Raw genomic sequence first — 23,452 nt, 5'->3', positions numbered from 1 at the left:
CGGTTGCTTGATACAACCGCCGCAAAATACACACAATATAAAAAACTGAAATAATAAGCTGGAAACCGCCGCTGCCTGTTCATCAACCGCCACAAACATTGAGAAACAGCGTAGGCTTCATAAACCGCCACAATAACCGCCGCAAAATTATATTTAACGGCGGTTGGCTTATAACCGCCGCAAGATGTCCGCCGCAAATGTCCTGTTTTCTTGTAGTGAAGAAAAGGGAAGATGAGGTGCCTAACAAGAGTCTCAACTAGCCTATTTATACTAACACATAAACTTGTCCATCAAGTAACAATATCTTGTTATCTAAATCTTCACAAAATCGGGCACAAATAAAGGAGTAAGCTGCTGAACACTCAGGCATCCGCGGGTCCCACAGAAAGGCGGAATCTTCAATTGAAGTGCACATGAGAGTTGTAGCTATTTAAATCAGCTTCGCGGGCCTTCAATCAGATCTTAATTCGGAATTCTGTAGCTCAAGATATGATCATTTAAGTGCAGACTGTTCCAGACTCGCAGCATTAGCGACAGCAACTTTGCAAAGCAATTCTGACCAAGTTAGAGGCTGATTCTCGAACTGTGCTTAACATGAACTTTGTAGGTCTTCAAGTAAGCTTTCTAACGACATATTACAACATACTGAAGAGAATGCTGTGGTCGATTCTAACTGGGGAACAAGTCTCTGGCCTAATAGTTTATATATCAAACAAATTAAATTGAAGATGATCCAAGAAAAATTACAAAGAAAAAGCTGAGAAAAAACAAAACAAACCTTTTTGTTTTAAAGGGCCAAAGGCCCATCAGTTTTTTGGTATGGAGGATTTGTGATACTAGCCCATTAGTTATAAGTCTAGTACGGCAAGACCGAGTGTTCTCTTGCACAATTTCAAATAGGCTATGAGTCATTTGACCAAAAAATAAAATAGGCTATGAGTCCATGTGTTGCGAAGGTGATGTCACCACAGATTTTTTTAAGCAAGTGCGGGCTTGGGGAAAATAGAATGCTATTTGTATTAAGTTCCCTCCTCCTATATGAAAGAATTGAAAAAGTGTTATGCTTATGAATTGGTGCAAAATACTAAGCTTTCTTGATTTACATCGACTTTGGAAAAGATGTTTAGTATTTTACTATTTTTTTAATAATAGAGGAAAGCAGTTTTTAGTATTTTGTGTTGAAATAGCTCAATCCTAATCAATATATCCAACGTCAATTTGGTTTGTTGGATATTGGACGCTACGTGCGTGCAGGGGGGCAAATATGAGGATTTGCACTACATTGGGCCAACTAGGCCCAATTCTCATGTGCGTGAGGCTCATCCCTTGTTAGGTTCTTTGACATCCACAAATGAGGTTTGAAAGTTCAAGGCACAAGCAATGTGGGACGAACTTTTGAAATATCTCACATTTTTCCAACATGGTTTGGCTCTTCAACATTGCTTTGTGTGGTCCTTCATCAAAGGAAAGGATAGCACGTCAATGTTACCATGTTGCACAATGGTGCTTCTTAAATTCTGGACGGTGACAAGCTTCGTGTGAAAAAACTTCATTAGAGGAAGATGCGGTTCGTTGCTGTGGTCATGTTGCGTTGCCATGCCCATGCCATACTATAATGTTTTTTTTTGCTTTGCGTTGTCTTCACGAGAAGGACCTATACTTGAATAAGGTTCATATTTTCTTGGAAAAAATGCAATTTAGTAGCCTTGAGTTTGAATCATGTGTGACTGAGTTTCTATCTTAAGTTGGTAAAATGTGCACTCTATTAATATGTGTTAAATGTTCAATGAGACGGTCATTCTTTTCATAAATAATTACCTATGTTCTTCTCCCCAAATTCCTTGTTTCTATTATATTTGTAATTATTTCAGTTTTGGTCATTCCAGTCCAAATCCTCTTTCACGTTGGCTGAGTTGTTGTAGGTCAAATCCTTTATTGATGCTATCTATTGGGATAAACATTCTATGTTTTGTTTTTCGCATGACATTTTATATTGAAGAAACAACCCAGCATCAACAAAGTTTTAACCAAACACACCTTCGTGTAGATAACACTGGTCATTAGCATATAGATTGGGTTGGCAAAATAGATAAATTTTATAATACTTAAGTTTTGAGGTCCCAATTACAATCATTTAGTTTCTAAAAGGAATTAAGCAAGTGCAGTGCAGCACTGCCCCCGATTGAACATTTAGCCAATTAATCACTTGTGGCTTTGGTGCTTGAAAGTTGGACAGTGATGGAACCTCATTGGTCCTTAGAAAAAGTTTTAAGTTGGTCAATTCAGCCATCAAAGTTTTGATAGCGTCATCATCTTCAAACTGATAAAGATAAAGCCACAGGACATCCATTACTTGATAATGATAATCTATATTATCATAAGAAAAATTCTTGTTAGATATTTCTAAAACCAAAAGTGTATATAGCAATTATAAAATTGCTGAGAATTCAAGTGCGGAGTTAGAGTCTCACATTAGTTAGGATTTGGTGAGGAGAAGACTTTACAAGAAATGTCACTCATAAACCTAATGCCTTAAGGTTTTGGGTTAAGATGTGGCGTTGATATCTTTTGGTGTTTGCTCCTCGGCTCATTGGCTCCCCTGTCTCCCCCAACAAAAATCAGTGTAAAATTATAGATAATGTAAACAAGTAGAAAAAATATCGATTTTTTTCCCGGATCGAACTCAGATCACATGACCACATGCTTAATGTTTTGTTTGGTATAGGTTAATTTGTGAAGAGAAGGTTAGAGAAGATGGACTTAAGAGTGTGAGAGGTTGAAAAACTTGTTTGGTTCCAACTTGAAGAGAAGAGAAAAGATACAATAAAAGGGTGAGTCTCATTCTTTTTTGGGGTTTTCTCATATATGAGAATAAAAGCATGGAAGAGAGAGCTAGCTTATTTTTGTACATCGGAAAATAGAGAGCTAGCTTTTGTATCTTACTTTTACCATTTTCAAATTCCAATAATTTATCTATAATAAAATTTTCATATTTTATATTTAGTGTAAACATATCAATTACATAAAAGTAATTTTATCTTATTCTTTCTATGATTCTATCATATGAAACAACTTATAAAATTTAGCCTAAAATTTATTATCTTTCTCGTCTCTTTCTCTTTACTCATCTTCTCAATTCTCCCTATCTCTTTTTCTATTATGTTTATTCTTGCGGATTGTTGGGGTTGATTGCAATGTAAGTCTCACATTGCTAATGAAGGAGAAAAAAGATCAAGTTGTGCATCTTGGAGACGTCCCACATCGCTTAGATTAGTGAGGGGTGAGAGGGTCCAAGACTATATATAGGGATCTCAAGCTCCTTGTTTCAACACACCAAAACACTAAAGATGTAGCACCTGAAAACACTTTAAGTTTATATTTGTGTTTTTTTTTTCTCTTATGCTCTTGTTTTAGAGCATTGTGAGATGTAGTTCAAATATTTACTTTGGAGAGTGTGGGTGTATTGAGGTTATGGGGTGATTGAGAGTGAAGTCTATGTGTTGTAACAATTTTCACATAGTGTTTATTCTCTGGTTGTCGATTTTGACAACGGCTGTGGTTTTTTCTCCGGTTTTGGAGTTTCCGTTGTTGATTGCGCTCCTGGTTTATTTTACTTCTTCAGCTCTGTTATTTCCTAACATGGATTCCATGCTACACATATCAAACATTAGACATGAGAGGTGTTAAGAAATCTTACACCGACCAAAGATATACCCATAATAGTCCTTATAAGTGGTAAATGGTAGAACAACCTCTACTAGCCAGCTTTTTAGGAAGAGTTACGGCCAAATACAATAAAGTTCTCTTATCAATAGTCTTGTCAATGTGTTCTGAGCTTCTATGTTATTTTGCTAACCATTCAATCATGTTAATGATATAATCGTTAATCTTATTATCTTTTGGTACTTGTTATGTTCCATGGACAACAGAATGAAATATGAGTGCCAAGCAAGTGAGTACACCAACATATAACCGAAATTATCAAATACTTATGGCTTCTTTAAAAGGGTTTGCTCTTACACTTCCGAGATTAATTAAAGTGGAGTAGTGGACTCAGTTCCAAGACTAAAAACAAGAAGCAAAGACACAGATAGATGCAAATTTCTATTGCAATAAGTAGCACACTGCAGGTAGGTGAAGAAAAAAGCAGGGGAAATTAGCAGCTAGCTAGTTGAAGTTGGAAGTGGCTGTGTGATGATGATCAGTAACAGGGTATTTCTGAGCATTTTTCACTATTTTTGCAAGAGCTGCTTGTCCAAGATCTAAACCACAAACATCAGCAAGACGAACTAGATACAGCAAAACATCTGAAAGCTCTTCCTCTAAGTGCTCCTTATCATCACAACTCCAATTCGGTAATCCCCTTGCAACTTCTCCTTTCCACTGAAAGATCTCAGATAACTCTCCCACTTCCCCAACCTGCAGAATAGAGCAGAACAGAATGTTCATTATAACTATATAGTATATATAAGGAAAATGATTCGGAGAAAGTCGCATAGTATAAATAGTATAAATATTGCAAACATGACACAGTGAGGAAAGAAGAGAATGGATAAGCAATTAATATGAGATATGTAAGAAGAAAGAGATAAAAGAAAAATGATTTATATGTTGAGTGTCTCCACTATTTATATATTTTCAAGTTTTACTAGTGTATATACACTAAAGGGAAATTAATGTACTAGAAAGCATTTACAGGGCATAATTACAAGAGCTAAAAGAAGGTTTCTTGGGCTGTGATATTGATCCCATCCTCTCACTTCAGCAAACTCAGCAAGCCTCTTGCTAAGGTCCTGAAGAGAGACATCTCTAGCTCCATCAAATCCATTAGACTTAGAGGACTCCATCTCTTCATCTAAAAGCTTTGTACATGTCCAATTTATAGACAACCTGAGAGTTGAGTGGGGTTTAAAGATAGAGAGTGAGAAATATTTGAGTGGGGATCTTCTAACTAATATATGCACTAGTTGTGTAGTGGAATAGCACTTGAGTGGTTTTTCTGGATGACATTAATCATGTCTCTATCGTTAAATCCTGACTTGAAATCACTTACTTAGTTACTTACACACCTGAACTTTTAGCCCAAATTGGATTTTCACCAGTGGCATGATTGCCTATCATACCCTCCTATATATGCACATGCATTAATTTTCTTAAAAGGATTCAATTTTTATTTTTTTCAATATCTTCCTGTCAAGTTGCTGATATGGTTCTTAAATTTTTCATACCTGAAGATCCTATAAAAGTATATATGTCCTTTTATTTTGCGCATGGGTTCAGTATGGACAAACAAACATCATCAATTCATCAGCTACTGCCATGGCTAATGATCCTCAAAGATTACGATTCTTATAGGGGAAACATGCAACATCTAACCTACCCTGGAATTATCTAGATAAAATTCATCATGATGGGTTGTCATGTTGTTGATTAGGATAACGCATTTGTGTTTTTTTAATGCTTTGTGTCCATTCTGGAAATATAGCTATAGCCCACAGCATATATATAGGAATATGTCTATTCAGAAAATGCTTATGTTGCATCAATATGAGTACCGAGTATAATATATTCTTCTTTCCCTTCTAAATCTAAGGTAATGAATACAAAATCATTAGAGTTAAGTATGTTTTTGTTCCCTCTGATTTATTTATCACCGAATTTAGTTTCTCGTTGGAGCAAAGTTGCATTTTGGTTCCTAAAACTTTTAAAATTCCTAATTTTTGTCTTCCTGCAACTTGAGTTGTTTACATGTCCATTAAGCACTTACGTGTCACTCCAACATCATTAGTTACATCGTAGGGGAGACTTGGAAGATATATGTGTACCTTAAAGGACTAAAACCAAATTTTGGAGAAAGCCTCTTCTCCCAAATCTCACCGGGTTACACCATAACCACCAACGGGCAAGCTCCAATTTTGGTCACTAGCCTAGAAAAAAAAAATCAAATTCAAGAAAGCTTCAAATTTTAATCCTAATTTGTTTATAGTGATATGTGTACCACTCTTCGTTTGCGACACACATACTCACACTTTTATACGTATTTTGCTTTAAAAATCACAAAAATATTAAAGGAAAATCCGTTAAAAATCAACTTTGTGAGGTTTTATTTTAACAATCATAAAAGTAATCACGGCCGCAAAATCTTTTCCTTTATATGCTTTTATGGCAGCACGCACCTATCATTTGCGTCTGTTTCACATGTGCATTTGGATCCTCTAATGTAACATGATAATGCTAAGTGGAATGTTGTGTCAATATTAAAAACATATGATAAGTGATGGAGACAAAAACTCTATAAGATAGTAACACATAAGAGAGTTTCCACATGATCTTGAATTGCTAACATGTATATAGTTGTTTAACTACTCCAATCATTATCAATTCAATTGACAAAGGTTAGGATCGAAATTAGTGAAACTTTCTTCTTAACTTTAGACAAGTTGAAAACTCACAATGATACAGTTGAAAACTCACAATGATACAACATTACACTTGAAAATCGCCATTCAAAAAGTTTCGTGACGATTAGCATTTTTTGGATATACTTTGATTTGTTGGATTAGGGTTGCAAATAGATAAGACCATTCAGCCATTAAGAAGTGGCGGGCAAGACATTCCACCATAGCCTATGCCTGCTATGCTTGCTTTCCTTTGAATGGAAATGCGCATTTGAATTGCCTTTGAATTTTTACAAAAAGTATATACCACAAGTTCCACAACAAAGCATGTATTGATGTCGGTTCTTATAAAGATATGATGTCAAATATGTTTGAAGAAAGTAACAGAAGTAATCATCTGAATGAAGGCCAGTGAAGATGGCTAGGCCAGCTGACAAGAGACATCAATTCTCACATTATTCCTCATGTAAATGATATATAGACATGTAGTGGTCCATAAAAATATATCTCAAACTAATTTTTTCATCAATTTTGATAAATAATAAATGGTGTAATGTGTGTTTGACTGAGCCTGAAACTTGGAATTGTTAAAGCAAAATAAGCTATTTGTGTGTCTTATGCAGCAGAAGACATATTATAGTTTGGCTTAGACTATTGAAGGAGTGCATATTAAACCTTGAATATTCATGCTTTATTTGAAGCTGAAGATTGGACCTAATTTAAGCAGAAGAACAGAACCAAATCAGAATTTTGGTAGCTAATCAACATTAGAAGCACTTTGAGACCAAACCACTTTGCATGACAGCTAGTGTGATACATGTCATCAAATCAATGAAATCACAGGCTATGAAAACCAGAATAGCCTATTTATGCTTTAAAGAACTAGTTTTGTAAATCTTAGTGAATGTTTGTGTACATGTTTAGTTGGAGAAGCAGGGTTCTTGAGGTTATTCTACTCAATATCACTCTAACTTGTTTGCCTCAAGGCTCTTGACATCGTTTACTTTCTCTCATGATCCTTTTTACATTAACGACTTAGTGAATGTTTCTGTGCAAATTTACAAATTTAAGACAAAAATAAGTAAGAACTCAAGTGATTATTTCTAAATCAAAAGTAAAATCACTAAGAATAAATGTTACAAGACAAAATTGAGCAACTATCTCCACATATAAATGGATGAATTTTCTGTATACAATAGAAGAATCATCTGTTCATGATATTATTAATTTTTCTGTGTAAACTATGTAACAGTTCAAACTATGCACATTTTTTTCCCAGACCCTTCAATTTCCTAAACTCAAATGACTGAACAAGGTGTCAATAACTAGAGTCCCCTCTGAGGTTAGATATCTTAACCAACATAGCCAGAACTTCCTTCATGTTAGGTCTAGCATGAGGCACCTCAGAAGTACACTTCACACCAATTCTCAGCAACTCACCCATCTCCTCCACCCCACCAACAAGTCCAGTACCCATGAGCAAAACTGGCACAGAGCGGCGGCTCGACCCATGACGCGTCACACGCCTAGCCCATTCCACCAAACACTCTTCCCCTCCATCCACAGCGCGCCTCGCTGTCGCAAGCTCCATAACCAGCACCCCAAAACTGTAAACATCGCCTTTCGTGGTGGCTTGCCACGTCTGTCCATATTCCGGCGCAACATAACCCACTGTCCCAGCCACCATGGTGCTCACATGGCTATCCCCTACATCAACCACTCTTGCAAGCCCAAAGTCTGTAACTTTGGCCTTCCCATCTTTCTCTAGCAAAACATTGCTAGCCTTCACATCTCTATGCACAATTGAAGGATAGCACTCATGGTGTAAATAGACTAATGCTCTAGCCACATCAGTTGCTACTTGCAGCCTCCTTTTCCATGAAAAACGTGTCCTATCAGTTACTAGATCCTCCAAGCTTCCACCTTGTATGTACTCATATACAAGTATCTTCTGTGAACCGTTTAAACACCAACCATAGAGTGTGACAAGATTTGGATGAGGCCAACCAAACCCATCTCCACTTAAGACCTCCATTTCAGCTTTGAACTCCTTTTCACCTTCAAGTCCTTCCCTTTGAAGCTTCTTCACTGCCACTTCTTTCCCATCTGGAAACACTCCTCTGTATACTGTTCCAAACCCTCCTTTTCCTATGATTCTTCTCTCTGAGAAGCTTCCTGTTGCTTTCAAAATGTCATCATAGGTGAACACTGTCTTGTTCAACCGGATCACCTTAACTGTATCAGACAACCATGGTGATGAGGATCCGGAGCTGGTTAATTCATGCCACTCTTTTGCTGTCTCCTTCAAGAGATATCCTGGTTCATCTGATGGACTTTTCACCAATACACAAATTACAATAGTAAGAAGCCCAACCACCATGAAAACAAGTGTTATGGCTACAAACACCAAAAACACAGACAACTTTGTTTGCCTTTTGTGGTCTTTTTGAAGGGTTGTGTTTCTGTTATTTGTAGTGTTTTCAATGAAACGGGGAAGGATCAAGAGGGGGTCTCCTATGTAAGCATATTTATCAAAAGTAACAAATTGTCCGGTTGATGGGACCGGACCAGATATGAAGGGGTTGTAGGAGATGTTGAACTTGTTAAGCTGAGCCAATCTGTTCAAACTTGTGGGAAAAGTCTTAGAGAAATTGTTGAAAGACAAGTCCAGCATCTGCATGCATTTCATGTTGCCAAGTTCTGAAGGGATTTCACCTGAAAATTTGTTTCTAGTCATGTTCAAGACCACAAGTGGAATACCTCCCAGCTGTGGTGGGAGTTTCCCAGAGAAATTGTTGTAGCCCAAGTGCAGCATGCTGAAGTTCACCATTGAGCCAATCTCTGAAGGGATTTCGCCACTGAGCTGGTTCCCCATTAACTGAACATAGCCTGATATCTGAGCTGTCTGAAAGGAGGACCCTGGTGTGCAAAAGGGGAAAATGCCATATCCTTTGAGCAATTTATCCCAAAGGCCTCTACAATTTTTCCTTGTCAAGATGTCATAGACAAAGCTGAATGGAGGGTAATCTGCAGGTATCCATCTCTTCATTGCCAAACACTCACCAGAGCCAGCAGTGATTCGATCATTTTGCCTATTTGATTCAAATGTTATCATTGCATTCCTTCCAATTTGGGACAATTCAGGAGGAAACTTTCCGGTGAGCCTATTATTAGCAAGGTTTAACCACAACAAACTTGAGCAGTTTCCCAACTCTGGGGGGATTCCTCCAGTTAATGAGTTATCTGCAAGCATCAACCATAAAAGGGAATTCAAGTTTCCAAGGCTTGGTGGTATTGCCCCACTCAGATTGTTCAAGGATAGGTCAAGTGCTTGAAGGTGAGTCATGTTTCCAAATTCAGGTGGAATAGAGCCATTGAACTGGTTATGTGATAACATTAAAAATTTCAGACTTGACATCTGAGATATTTCAGCAGGTAATGGACCTGAAAAGTTGTTGAAGCTTAGGTCTAACCTCTCAACTTTTGGCAAGGTAAGAATTCCTGATGATCTCAATCCTCCAGTGTAGGAATTGGAGTGCAATAGAAGAAAGCTTACCTGATTGAATTTCCCAAATATCTCTTGTATGTCCCCACCAAATCTGTTTCTACTCAAATCCAAGAAAACCAAATTGCTCAAGTTCACAAGGGTTTCTGGAATATCTCTTGAAAAGTTGTTCCCCCCCAAGTACAGTGCTTTGAGGCCAGAAATAGACCCCATTTCAATGGGAATGTCACCTGTAAAATTGTTGCTAGAAAGATTCAGAATGGTTAAATTCTTGCAATTAGCAACCCCTTTTGGAGCCTCACCAACAAACCCATTCTGAGAAAGGTCTAGTAGTTCAAGGCTACAATTCGACGGAAAAGCTTCTGAAGGAACGGTCTCGGTGAGATGATTCTCCGCGACCGAGAACTGTCTGAGCCTTGCAAATCTCATCCACATGCCCCCGCTTAGATTATTGGTGCTCAAATCCAAGTACTGCAGCTTGTGACACTGATCAAATCCATCACCAACCCCACCAGTTAAGTTATTACCTGAGACATTCAAAGTGACTAAATTTCCACAAATGGCAGGGAAATTGAAATTCAACCCAAGCTCCCCTTGAAATCTATTCATGGACAAGTCAAGTGTTTCCAAGCCTGTGAACCCGGTCAAATTCAGCACCCCATCAAGAATATTATGTGACAGGTTGAGATGAACCAGCTTTTGGCAGCGCCTCAAATCCTCAGGAATCCCTCCAAAGAGTGTGTTCTGAGAGAGATCAAGGTGTGTGAGTTCTGTTAGCTCCGAGAAGCTCTGGAATATCTCCCCGGTGATGTCGCTGCCGGAGAGGTATACACCAACCACTCTGCTCCCTCTGCTGCACCTGATTCCTTGCCATTCACAAGGGTTGGAGGTGGTGGTGTTCCAATTTATGTAAACTCCTTGATCTGCAAGAGTTCTGTTATCTAGATAGTCCTTCAGCTTCAACAGAACCTGTTTGTCTGTGTCCAAAGAATCCCCAGCAAAAACTGTACCTGAGTGAATCAAAATCAATTCATCAAACACACAACATACACAAGTTGTTATATTTATATATATGACAATTAAACAGCACTACCTAACAATGATCATTGAGGAAAACAGTTCTACACAGAAACTATTTGGTTCTTTCTTCATTAAAAAAAGTGAGAATTTTGAGTAAGTACCTGAAAGAAGGATCCAGGAAAGGAGTAATAGGAAGCCACCACAGGATTGTGTTTCCTGCTGTGACATTTAAGTTCCTGTTAGGACTTGTTCTTCTATTGTTGAATTGCTAGCTCCTTCAATTGTTTTTCTTTACTGACAAAATCTTTAATGCTAATGATGATGATTCTCAGAATAGAATAAGAGTGAAACAAAAACATGAGGAAGTTGAAACCATTGGGATTTGTGGAACCTTGCCATGTTATGTTTTGTTGTTGGTATGTGTTGAGGAATTGTTGTTAAATCTTGGTATGGTTAATTTAAGAAGAGCTTGTTGTTTTGTCTGTGAATTTTGTATGTTTCTATAATGTTGGGGAATTAGTTTATTGATAAGGATTCAGAGAGAAGAAAGAGCATAAAGGTGAGTGGTCTAGCCGTCCTTGCTGACTGGTTGGGAAGATTGGCCACCACGGTGAGATTGTGTTTGACCTGAGACTTTAACAGAATAACGCGGAGGACACGGTTTATGCAATTCTTTTTACTAAAGATGATTGATTAAGTGATGTCATGCTTAATTTTAGAGTGATTATAGGTAAAAGTACACTTACCAATATTGGTAGTATATAATTTAACTCCTTAAGCATTTAATCGATGGTTAGATCATGTGCGGTGTGTATGAAATAATTTGTTGGAAGAGACTTATCCAGTAAATGCGATCTCAAAGTTTCAAGAATATTAGTCTAACTGATGGTCGTAAGATACCTAAAAAAAGTGAACACACATTTTTGTCGAACATGGACATATATGCTAGCGACGGTTTACAAACCCTGCAAATATTAGCTCAATTTTTAACCAAAGCTAGCATGTATCATTTTATCTAGAGTAAAGTACACTCACCCCCCTTAAGGTTTGTTAGAATTACACTCCACCCCATTCTTATCTAAAATCTACATCCCACCTCATTTTATATAAAGGAAAATTTAGTGACGAAAAATATTCTTCATTAATAATTAGTTATTATTTAAATTGTTAATCAATAATTTCAAAAAAAAAATTCAATATAATCCAATAAATTTAAAAATGAAAACATCACAATCCTCCTCATTCTCTCAATCCGCGTTTTTCCTCCGTAAATTCACAATGCAAATTATGCAATAGCACACCTGCCCGATTTACAAATCATATCTCGAACATAGTGAAACATGCTTGTGTTTTCATATTAGGTAATAATTCAATTTTAATCAAAATAATCTCTTTATACCTCCAATTTTTAAAATTGGGTTGTAGGCCAAAAAAACAACACAAATGGGTGAAGAAAATAGAGAAACAAAATTATGAAAATATGAAGTGGATATGAGGTTATTAGAGCCCAACGAGGTGGTGGAGCATCGTTTTTAACAAAATCCAACAATATCTTATACCAACAGAGCGTTTGCTCACAACTTAAAGGGGTGAAAATCACAAGAAGTAGTTGAACAAGTGGCTTTAGGGATGTGCGATTCACATTCTGGGTTCAGGTCGCAACAAAACTTTGAGGCATGGTGGTGCCATGGGGTTTCACATTGTGGGACAGTGGAGCCGTGTTAAAGGGATTAAAGGCTTGGTGGTGGCCTTGTGGTGAGAAATATGATTTGGAGATAGATGAGACGTGGACTTAACAGACAGAGTAGATGGTTTTTTTAAATTTAATTCAGTAAAATTATTTTCATAAATTAAGGTATGATAGTGTATATGCATTAAATTTATTTAAATTTTTACTAATTAGTAATTAGTTTTTAGTAGTGACGAATTTAATTTGTTTTCGTCACTAGATTTTACCTTTATAAAAAATGGGGTGGAGTGTAGATTTTTAAAAAGAATGGGGTGGAGTGTCATTCTTGCAAATCTTGAGGGGGGTGAGTGTATTTTACTCTTTTATCTATGCAGAAATGTATGTTCTAGGAATTATCTTGGAAAATGTTAGTTTGATAAAATTGTGAGTTAAATATTGTATATGAAGAAGTAAAGGTATGATGGTTAAAGGTAGGTGAAAATGACACAGCCGTTTTCTCAGTTGAGCAGCAGTGAATGCTTTTTTGGTGAGTTGCGTAGAAAAGTTGGCGAAGGGTCGAGGATCAAGGTTAGCTAGAAAGTAAGACCGCCGCGGTTTTAGACCCTTCTAGCTCTACTTGTGTTGGATCCAATTCAAATTATCCTGATAAGGAAAATACTAAAAGCTAGCTAGCAAATACAAGTAGAGGGAAAGGAACCTCGTACCATATACCACACCATGAAACCAATTTTGGTAGTTAATCAATATGACCCTCGTGGCTCGTACTTGTTTCATTTTTGAATTTCCTTCGGTGTAAAATTATCCCAACATTTCTAAGCTTTGTTCAACCAAAAAAACGTCATGATGATTGAATGACATATTGTTTCAGGCATACACACTTTAGACATACTACTTCATGACGGTTTTAAACACGCACAAAATTGTGACGGTCTAAAAATTATTATAAAATTGTATGTTTGAAAGGTATATGTTTATATATCTATGTAAGTAATGTAACATCACCTTTATTAAATGTTATTAAGCATTACTGCCAATCCAACTAAGTAATGTAAGAACCATAGATAATATATTTAGGCTTAATAGCTCTATAGGCCCCTGAAATTGTATCCCGTATGAAAATAAGTTCCTGAAATATTTTTTTCCGATTCTGGGTCCTTAGACATTTTTTTTGATCAAAATAAGTCCCTGAGCGTGTTTTAAGCTGAGGTGGCTATATTTAATCATACTCACTTTTTCCACGTCAGAATCATGGTGGTCCAGCTACTAGTATACATGTAAATTACAAAAATATCCCTTTCTTAAATTTTTTTCCATCTTTCTCCTTCTCCTTCCATCATCACTCTCTCCTTCCATCATCACCATGGTATAACAGCACCACCACTGCCACCTGCCCCGGCCGCCATCACCTGCTCTGGCCGCCGTTAGTTGGTTATTCTTCTTCTTCAGTTTCATCTTCGTTCTTACTCCTGCTTTTCACAAATTCAACATTGGAACAAAATGGAAAAAGGTTCAATTTTTATTCATGACCGATGCTTTATTTGGAACAAAAAAGCTTGAATCCCTCAGATCCGGTTCATTGTTTGTGGAATTATCTTAGACAAGAAAAGAAGAAGAAAGGGAAAAGTAAGCATTAAAAATTGCCAATTTTTGAAGAAAAAGGAAAACGTCAATGTCTTTCATTAGCATTTTCTAAGAATCAACTGGATCTGGAACCTTGAGTTGAAGTTTCTGGTTCTTCTTCTTCTTCTTCATTTGGCAACTGAGATTGAACCAGAACCAGAACAAGAAGCAGAATAAGAAGATGGATTTTTCATGGAGCAACAACATCAACAACAGAAGAAGAAACAGTTACCCTCACTCACCTCCACATCTCCACATCTCCACATCTCCCTCCTCCTTACTACTACTCACACCACCATAATTCATCATCCGCAGCCGGCAATCCCCCTTTATTCTCCATCTCCTTCTACCTCTGGTTCTCCATCTCCTTCCCTTTCTTCCACAATCCCCCTTTATTCTATCTTAGGTTTAGTTTTGATTTTGATTTAGGATTAGGGTTAAAGGGGAATTAGGATTAAGGATTAATTTTAGTGTTTTTTAATTTTAATTTTTAATTAACTAAATAAAAAATTTATTAATGCAGACTTGGAAAAAGTGAGTAGGATTAAATATAGCCACCTCAGCTTAAAACACGCTTAGGGACTTATTTTGATCAAAAAATATTTTTAGGGACCTGGAATCGGGAAAAAAAAATTCAGGAACTTATTTTCATACGGGGTACAATTTCAGGGGCCTACAAAACTATTAAGCCATATATTTATACATTATATTAGTGGAAGTTAATACATATTTCATATAAATAACCATGTCCTAAATATCTCAAATCAAGCACACAATGGGTTGCCATACACTTCTTATTCTTGCATGTTGAGAATTTTGGTTAGTTTTTAATTCATTCTTCCTGGCGAAAGGAAAAAAGAATGGAATTAGTAGCAAGAAGAGTAATGTATTGTATGATAAGAAGAAAGGAAAGGTGTGAAAATGACATTCTTTGAACGCACATATGTAACTTATTGTCGATCTTAGTTTTCGGCATGGTTGTCAATCTCTAGATATTACCTAATCTCGTGGAGGGGAGGTAATATCGTAACGTAATCCCATAACGTAATCTCGTAAGAGATTACCTCGTGCAAAAATAATAATTTTAAAACTATAATAATGATTAAGTTACACTAATAGTATTTAAAATTATCAAAAATATCCAACAATGACAATTGAAATCATGCATAAAATTACCAAATATCCAAACCTAAGGTACATAAGTCATAACAAGTTAACAAAACATCAATACAAGTTAGGATAAACTTAAACCAAGAACAAATAAGTCACTAGTCATCCAAATTTAAAAGCCTACAACACCGTCGAATTTAGAAAAACTAGCATCATCATCTCCATCATTACCATCAAGTTCTTCCTCATATATATGAGATAGACTTAGACCCTCCAACATTTGGATCAAGAACCAAATTCTCAATATTGTCTTGAACTAATTCAATGATATCCACAATATCATCATGACCAATTGACCATCAATATCATTTTCCTCTACATCTACCTCTTTAGTTATCCATTCATCATCAGGTTGGATTTCATCAAAAGGATGAGGAAGTCGCGTCGGAGGAGGAGGAAGTTGCGCTGGTGGTCACGCGAGAGGATGAGTAAAGGCTGCGCACGCAGAGATGAGAGAAGAAGTGGAAAAACTACAAAGTTGAGTGGCAAGAACGACAGAGATGAGTGAAAACCCTAAAATTTGTGGGTTAAATGAGTGAAATAGCCTTAGACAAAACATTTTTTGACATTTTTAACAAAACAAGCTAATCTCGTAATCTCGTGGTAGTCTCGCGATATTACTAGAGATTAAGAGATATCTCGAGATATCAGCCGAGATTTGAAAAAACAGTTATTACCCCCCGCTAGTCTCGTTTTTGGTACGTGATATCGTAATCTCGTAAGAGATTGACGACAATGGTTGTCGGTAATATTGAAAAAAATCATATCATCGATGGTCAAACCATGGGTACCCCAATGTTCTGATTAATATGTGATTGTTAGCTGGTTATCAACAGCATGAGCTATTAGTAAATAAAAAATATCGTCTGATTACCTGTTGATTTGAACATCAATAACTAACCGCCAAGATTTGAAATTAAAAGATATCATGTTATCAGTAATTAGGTGGTATTTCTGAATTACCGACGTATTAGCAATCGATCATTGGCAGCAACTTATCCGTAAAAAATATAACTTGCGACCAAATTTACCGACGATTAAGATCATCGGTACTGCTTTTCTTTAAAAAATAATAATATGCTAGGTCGTTCGTAACTATGAGATTTTGCAATGACTCGGAGTGTCGTTAATTTTCTGTCCATAATCGAGGGTTTTCTTATAGTGATGTTTGAACCCTTACTCAATCCCAATTATAAGTGACAATTTCTTAATTTCCTTTTTAAAACAATTTATTTGTTCATATCCCAAATCAATGCCGCATTCATTAACAAAACCCAACTACAGTAGAAACTCTTTAAATTAATCATGTCAGTACTGGAGAAATTTATTAATTTAGAGAGTTATTAATAATTATTAATTTAAAGAGTTTTTAAGTAATTATACTGTACATACCAAACAAAAAGACAAATTAGTCTATGCCTCTTAGAATTATGTTGCAGCGAACCTTGGGACTCAACGTAAATTAGTAACTACTGTGTTCATATGCATTGGAAATAGACTTCAACTTTAAAGGAAAATAGACAACTATCGATTTTTTCAATTTTTTACATTGGCCCAAGTCGGGACCAGACAAATTTATTATTTTAGAGAGTTTATTAATTTAAAGAGTTTCTACTGTACTACTTGTAAGCACCTCCACATTTTTATCTCTGCCCCAAAATATCCACATTTTAATCTTGTTTTTTTTTAAATAAAAAATTACGCAATACTTTTCAGTTTTCACAGAAAGTGGAATGGATTCAGTAAGCCGTACGTGTGCTTAATTAAGTTTATTATCTTTTGTGTGTTGTGTGTTTTTCTTATTTATCAATTCAATTTGAAGTTGAAAGAAAATGATGTCTCCTTTTTTTTGTTTACATAGGAAAGTAAATTGATGTCTCCTTAGAGCCATTTGCATATTTCTTCCATTTGTTTGGTGCTTAATTAAGCTAAGAATTAAGAGAATCTCTCCTCCCCGTGGGTGTGGTGTGGTCCTAACAAATGATTACGTTAATTAAACACATTAACTAATAAAATGGTCATTTTCAAAGAGTCCATTTTATGAGGTTAGTGTAATTCAAATTTGGCTATCGTTGAACAGAGACCAATTAATATTTATTGGTTGGTGGGTTGAGAGTAGAGACAAATGTGCCGGCCTCCGTCACATTCTTGAATTCGGCTTCACGGCAAAGTTTATTTATATGCTGCAATAGAGTGAGAATATATAAGGCCTGAAAATTATATGCTATGTGGGGAATTATAGAAAAATTGATATAATATGCATGTTAGATTGTTGTTGATATATATGTTGGATTTTTATTATGATTTTCTGTTGAGATCGTCTTGCCTAAACGGAGTCAAACCATATAGTATATGTTTATTAATATATATTTGTGAAATGATTAGCAATTTGTTTATTGTAACGGTGTAATGTTTTAAAATTTTGCTTTAGATAAGACTCAAAAGTTAATGATATAGACATGCTAGTTAACCCCCACATTTCTGACCAGGTTTTGTAGGATAGAGCATGTTTATAATTAACTATAGGGAATATTACAGTCTCTTAAATGAACGTTAACATAACTTGAATGATATATATATCTTTCCCTATATAATTTCATATTATAATAACATTTTCTTTACCACTTTATTTGCACAATTACGTTTATTAAGAAAATATGTATTGATGTTAGTAATGTATTAGATTTTAAAATATTGATGATACTATTAAAAAAATTGATAATACAATCTTTCACATTACCTGTAATTAATGTATTAGGTAGTGTTTAAGAGAATTAATTAATAGTAGTAAGAATTTAATGGTAATACACTGTCAGTGTAAACTTTTTTTACGCAGACATCCAATGATGGGCTGCTGTAAGACCCCAAAATAAAAAACTAGATTATTTATTTATTTTCATTCTATTAAATGATTGAGTGATTATATTCTATATTATTCTCCTGACTCAAACCGTATTGCGAGTCATGAATATTATTTATATGATAATTAAGTTCGGAGTATGTTTAAGATGACAATATAGCCATTTTGAGTGATAGCACGAGTCATATTCGCACCCGACTAAGGTCGAGAGTGTTCGAAAAAGGCTATATCCGCTCCTAGAGCGCCGTTTAGGAGAATTTTAGAATTGAAGGGAGAATAAGAACCTCTGAGTAATTTTCCCATGACCAGTATTCCGATACGAAACCCTAGACTGTACGCACGTTAGGTTTTGCTTCCCGAAAGTTCGCTGAAGCTAGACTTTAACTTCTTCGGGACTTTAATTAAGACCCTGAATGAAGAGTTTTTCTATTCTGAGATTCTAACGAAGTTTCCATCCGCCATGCCTCATTCCTTTCGACGTTTATGATCTTTTTCAAGAACGAAGTTTCTTCATCCGACGTCGACTGCAAAAAGTAGTTTTTCGGCGTAAATCAACCAACACTGTCTTTGAGATGTTTTCCTAAATTAAAAGAACCTCGATTTGAGTTTCGACATTCTGTCGCCGAATACTCGATTTTTATCAGAAAATGAAAGTACCAAAACGATTGGAACCGCGAAATCTCAATTTTTTTTCAGATTTTCGCCTCGCCTATAAAAAGGGGAAAAATGAGAAATTCTCTCATTTTTCCCCAAGAGTGGCCGAGAGGTAGAGAGAGAAACAGAGGGGTGCAGAGCTTTTTCCGATTCTTGCCTGATCGTCCTAATTTCAGAAGCTACGCGTAGGTGCAGAGGTAAGGATGCTTAATCTTACTTCCGTTTCTTCTTTCTGTTGGGTTTTCTCATGTCTTTCTGTGCTCAAAGTTTTGAGCTTTATGAAAAAATGTCTGATAGCTTCGATTTTTCTTTCAAAATACCTTCCCCACTAACCCAACATGCTATAATCGTTGTCGGTGCGCTCGAATTTTCACCGAGTCGCCGTAGATCTAAATTTCTGAGCTTGAAACCCATTTTCACTCACACTTTGTTTTTTGATTAAAAAATTCTTAATCTTGCTTAGTGCCTTTGAGATTAGTTGTTACTAAAGGCCTTGTTTATCGTTATTCAAAATCGTTTCGAAAAATATCGACTTTGAGTTTTTAGTCATTAAATCTTCACCAAAATACCTCCAATTCACAGTTTAAATTCTTAAATTTTTCTAAGAGTTTCCCTACCCTAGATATCACCTGAGATTGCCTAGGAATTTTATTAGATCGAAGAAAAAGTTTGGGAAACCCTATTTTTGGTAGTGTCCGAAACCTGTTGGAGTTGTACCGTGTCCAAAAATAATTTTTGGGTTTGTATGGCCTGAGCTATGGCGTAGTCTCTCTGTTGTCGAAATTTTGGCTTTGATTTCGTGTCATTCCAAGTTCTGTAGCTCGAGTCTTGTTGTCTATTCGTGCCTAGATGTCGAACTCTGAAGCTTCAAAAGCTTCTTTCGGTTTTGTTTAGTGTTATTGGATTGTATTGTTTCTTAGTGACTAAGAAATGATATTTTGCTTAAGGTTTGGAACGAGTTGATCCGGGGAAAGAGGTTTTGGAACAAGTTGTGAGGTTTCACAACGAAGGAAGACGCACAGGGGAACTTGCTGAGTTCGGGAGTTTGACTTTGGATCGGACTACGATATCGAGCTTGGAAGGAGAATAAAAGGTTAGGGTAACTCAGTATTAGAGTGTCTTTTAGTCTTGCATGTTTAATCGCACTGCTTGCGTTTGAGATGAAGTTGTTTAATTTGATTGGCGTTGATTGAAATATTGGTATGTTTGCAATGTTGTATGCTTGCTTATGTTGATTGATCTTGAAATTCCAAGACAGATGTTCTACACGATGCTGGGACAACCGGTTCGACAACTGACTAACAATAACAACAGAAACTTTAAAAGCATAAGTAAACAAGACACAAGAATTGTTAACCTAGTTTGGTGAAACTTCACCTACGTCTGGAGGGTTTGCACCCAAATAAAGGAAATTCACTATCTCAAGATTCAGAAATTACAGACACTTATGAACACCACAGTTCATAGTTCACTTCCTAATCTACCCAGTGTATTTTTACTTAGTATCTCAACCTAAGTATGAGAGCCCCTCTCACTTTTTCTCAATCACTGCCACAGTGATTGGTAACAAACAATCAGCAATCAGAGTTTGAAGAATCAAACACACAGAACACAACTTTGCTTTATAGAATCAGGGAGCAAAGTTTGTTCACAAGTAACAAGGACAAAGAACAATGAACAATCCTAAAACACTTGATCTCTCTCTATTAGCTTCGGTGGTCTTCTTGATTTAGGTCTTCATCCTTTTATATGCTTCAGCAGCAGCAGCATAGGCACTAGGGTTAGCATGAGTTGAAGTAACAGATTGCAACAACCATCAAATCAAAACTGAATCTCCAAAGATCTTGTTGCGTTTTTCCCAAGTAAAGATAGAAACAAATCTTTTATCAAAGATTGTTTCAACAAATGAAACCCACAATTAAAACCCTTCTGATACAACTACTTGAACCTCAGGTAACTTTAAAAAACATATCTTCATAAGATCTTCAAGGGCCCACAATCACGTTCCAAGTAAAGGACTGATGTCCTAGCTTCACAAAGTCAGATGTCAAGGCATCTGCTTCGACATCAAGTTGTTTTTGACAAAATGCAAGACAACAAAGGAACAACGAATCTGAGGCTTGTGCCAAATGTTTTATGAGGCTTCGGCCATTGTTAAATAATTGAGACGTGCGTCTCCATTTTCTGAGGCTTCGGCCATTGGTTATTGTTGATACTCTGACTTGATAATTGGATTGAGAATTGTTGATGTTTTGATTGTTGCTATGGTTGATGTTGGGCTGGATCACATACTAAGTATGTGCTAAGTAGCTATATGTTGTGTTGATATTTGTGCATATGCGTTATTGGATTGTATTGTGGAGCTCGTGTGGCATATTGTGGAGCATGTGTGGCAAATTGTGGAGCCTGTGTGACATATTGTGGAGCTTGTGTGGCATATTGTGGGACCTGTGTGGCGTACTGTGGGACCTTCGTGGCAGATCAATGGTTTTCGTACCAGGTGACTGTCCCGTCTTGCGAGACGCTTTTGATTTGACTTGTCTTGGTAGTCACACATAGTTGTACTACAGGGCACTTATATATTGGATTTTGTCTGATTTGAATTATATTGTTGAGGTTGTGGATATCTGATATGAATTATATTATTGAGGTTGTAGATATTTGATTTGATGTTATGTTGTTGCGGTTGTTGATATCTGATTTGATGTTGTATTGTTGAGGGCATGGTTATCAGATTTAAATCTAAGTTATTATGTTGCTGATATCTGATTAAATCTATGTTGTTGATATCTGATTTAATTTTATGTTGTTGGATATATGTCGTCATCTATCTGGAATTAAGTTGTTAGATTATATATGTGTCATGTTATGCACTTAAATTTGAATAGTATGCTTTTCTCTTATATACGTGGTAATTGTATGGATTCATCTATTTGCAACTTGTTGTTTGGGCGCTTAACGCTATTAGGCGATGGAGAACCCACGATGAAGCTTGACCTTTGTACGAGTCGGAGATGAGGACTTCAAGATTAGTGAAAGACTTGAAGAGTAGAGTTGGGTTTAAGGCTAGAGCCTTGGGTTAGAGAGTTTACCGTTATTGGTTTAAGCTTACCTAATGATTTTTATGAATTTATATTTGAGTTTTCGGGTAGGTTCCGATGTCTTGTTTTCCTGCGATTCCTCGATGTGGAGATCGTAGGGAGTAGAGCTGTCAATATGGGTTCCAACCCACGAGCAAGCTCGACGGGTTGGCTAAATGAGCCGGGTTGGGTTGGTTAAATTCCAGCTCGAAAAGAACTTGGGTTAGTGCAACCCGGCTCGTTTAACCCGCGGGTTAGACGGGCCAACCCGCGGGTCAAGTGAGCCAATCCGTCGGGTTAGAGTTATTTTTTATTAAAAAAATTATTTTATTTGTCTTTAATTTAAGGTTAGTTTTATAGATTACTTTTAGATAGAAAAATGGAATTTTTCATTTCTTTAAATTTGAGACAATTTTTTGTGTTTTATTTATTGTTATTCTATTATTTATCTTATTTTAAATGTGACAGTAAAATAATTGTGTTTTTAAATCTTGTCAACTAAATTATTTTACTATATTTTGTAACCAAAAAGTTACTTTACTATATTTCAAATGTGACATACAAATTAATGGGTTGATAAACCTCTTTCTTATGAGTTGTTACCAATTTCTTTAAGTATTTTTGTGAAATTATTTTTTTAAAACATTTTCTAATCCAATTTATCTATTTTTTATATTTTTTTTCACCCAACCCGCGAGCCAGCCCGCCAACCCGCGAGCTCGTAGCGAGCCGGGTTGGGTACATATTTTCCTGGCTCGGTAAGGCCCCGGGTTGACACAACCCAACCCGTTTTCAACCCAACTCATACGGGCTGACCCATATGGGTCGGGCTGGCCCGTATTGACAGCTCTAGTAGGGAGTATGTCGGATTTATGGTGTCATTGCATAATAGATTCTTTGTTGAGTTATTTCTAGTGGTTAGGTTGAGTGTTTTCGGGTTTACCTTCGGGTACTTGCCTTATTCAAGGCTTGATGTAAATCTATTTGTAGATGAGAGTATGCATGACATGTTTTAGAAACACTTTGAAAAGAAAAAAAAATATACTCAGTTTTATAAATTCTTTTGGAAAACATTGCATATTTATTTTAACAGATTACTATGGTGACCCCTGAAAGTCAGGGCGATACAGCCGCCAAATCAGAAAATAAGCTTTAAATTTAATTAATATAAAAATGAACATAAATGCTTTTGAACACTTGACATTCAGTTATTGGATGTCTGTATAGAAATAATTTACATTGGCAGTGCACAACCATTAAATTCTAGTATTAATCAAAACTTTGGAATCACAAAGGTTAAAAAAATGTATGGATATATATAAAAAGTGAAATAAAAAAATTAAATTATATAAAGAGACACCAAAATGTTTTTAAGGGTCTTATAATTTGGAATAGCGGGAGTAAATTTTAGCTAGAAATTTCTTGATATGAGTTAATGTCAAATTAGTCATTCAG

At 36.1% G+C, this 23,452-nt stretch overlaps 2 protein-coding genes across 2 annotated transcripts; both read right to left on the bottom strand.

Annotated features, from left to right (window-relative positions):
* Positions 1–3,969: 3,969 nt before the first annotated feature.
* LOC130716189 (uncharacterized) lies at positions 3,970–5,036 on the bottom strand. The gene is made up of 2 exons (XM_057566392.1): positions 4,710–5,036; positions 3,970–4,419 (listed from the first exon to the last, which is right to left on the bottom strand). Exons 1-2 carry the CDS (start codon positions 4,845–4,847, stop codon positions 4,168–4,170), a joined length of 390 nt encoding a protein of 129 aa, XP_057422375.1. The 5' UTR covers positions 4,848–5,036; the 3' UTR covers positions 3,970–4,167.
* A 2,511-nt stretch (positions 5,037–7,547) lies between these two features.
* LOC130711120 (probable LRR receptor-like serine/threonine-protein kinase At1g74360) lies at positions 7,548–11,478 on the bottom strand. The gene is made up of 2 exons (XM_057560611.1): positions 11,085–11,478; positions 7,548–10,913 (listed from the first exon to the last, which is right to left on the bottom strand). Exons 1-2 carry the CDS (start codon positions 11,149–11,151, stop codon positions 7,717–7,719), a joined length of 3,264 nt encoding a protein of 1,087 aa, XP_057416594.1. The 5' UTR covers positions 11,152–11,478; the 3' UTR covers positions 7,548–7,716.
* Positions 11,479–23,452: the final 11,974 nt, after the last annotated feature.

This window comes from Lotus japonicus, chromosome 4 (genome assembly GCF_012489685.1).
Source record: "Lotus japonicus ecotype B-129 chromosome 4, LjGifu_v1.2".
NCBI classification, from domain to species: Eukaryota; Viridiplantae; Streptophyta; class Magnoliopsida; order Fabales; family Fabaceae; genus Lotus; species Lotus japonicus.
Note: the sequence above shows the minus strand (reverse complement) of the source record. Positions and strands in the feature narration are given on the sequence as shown.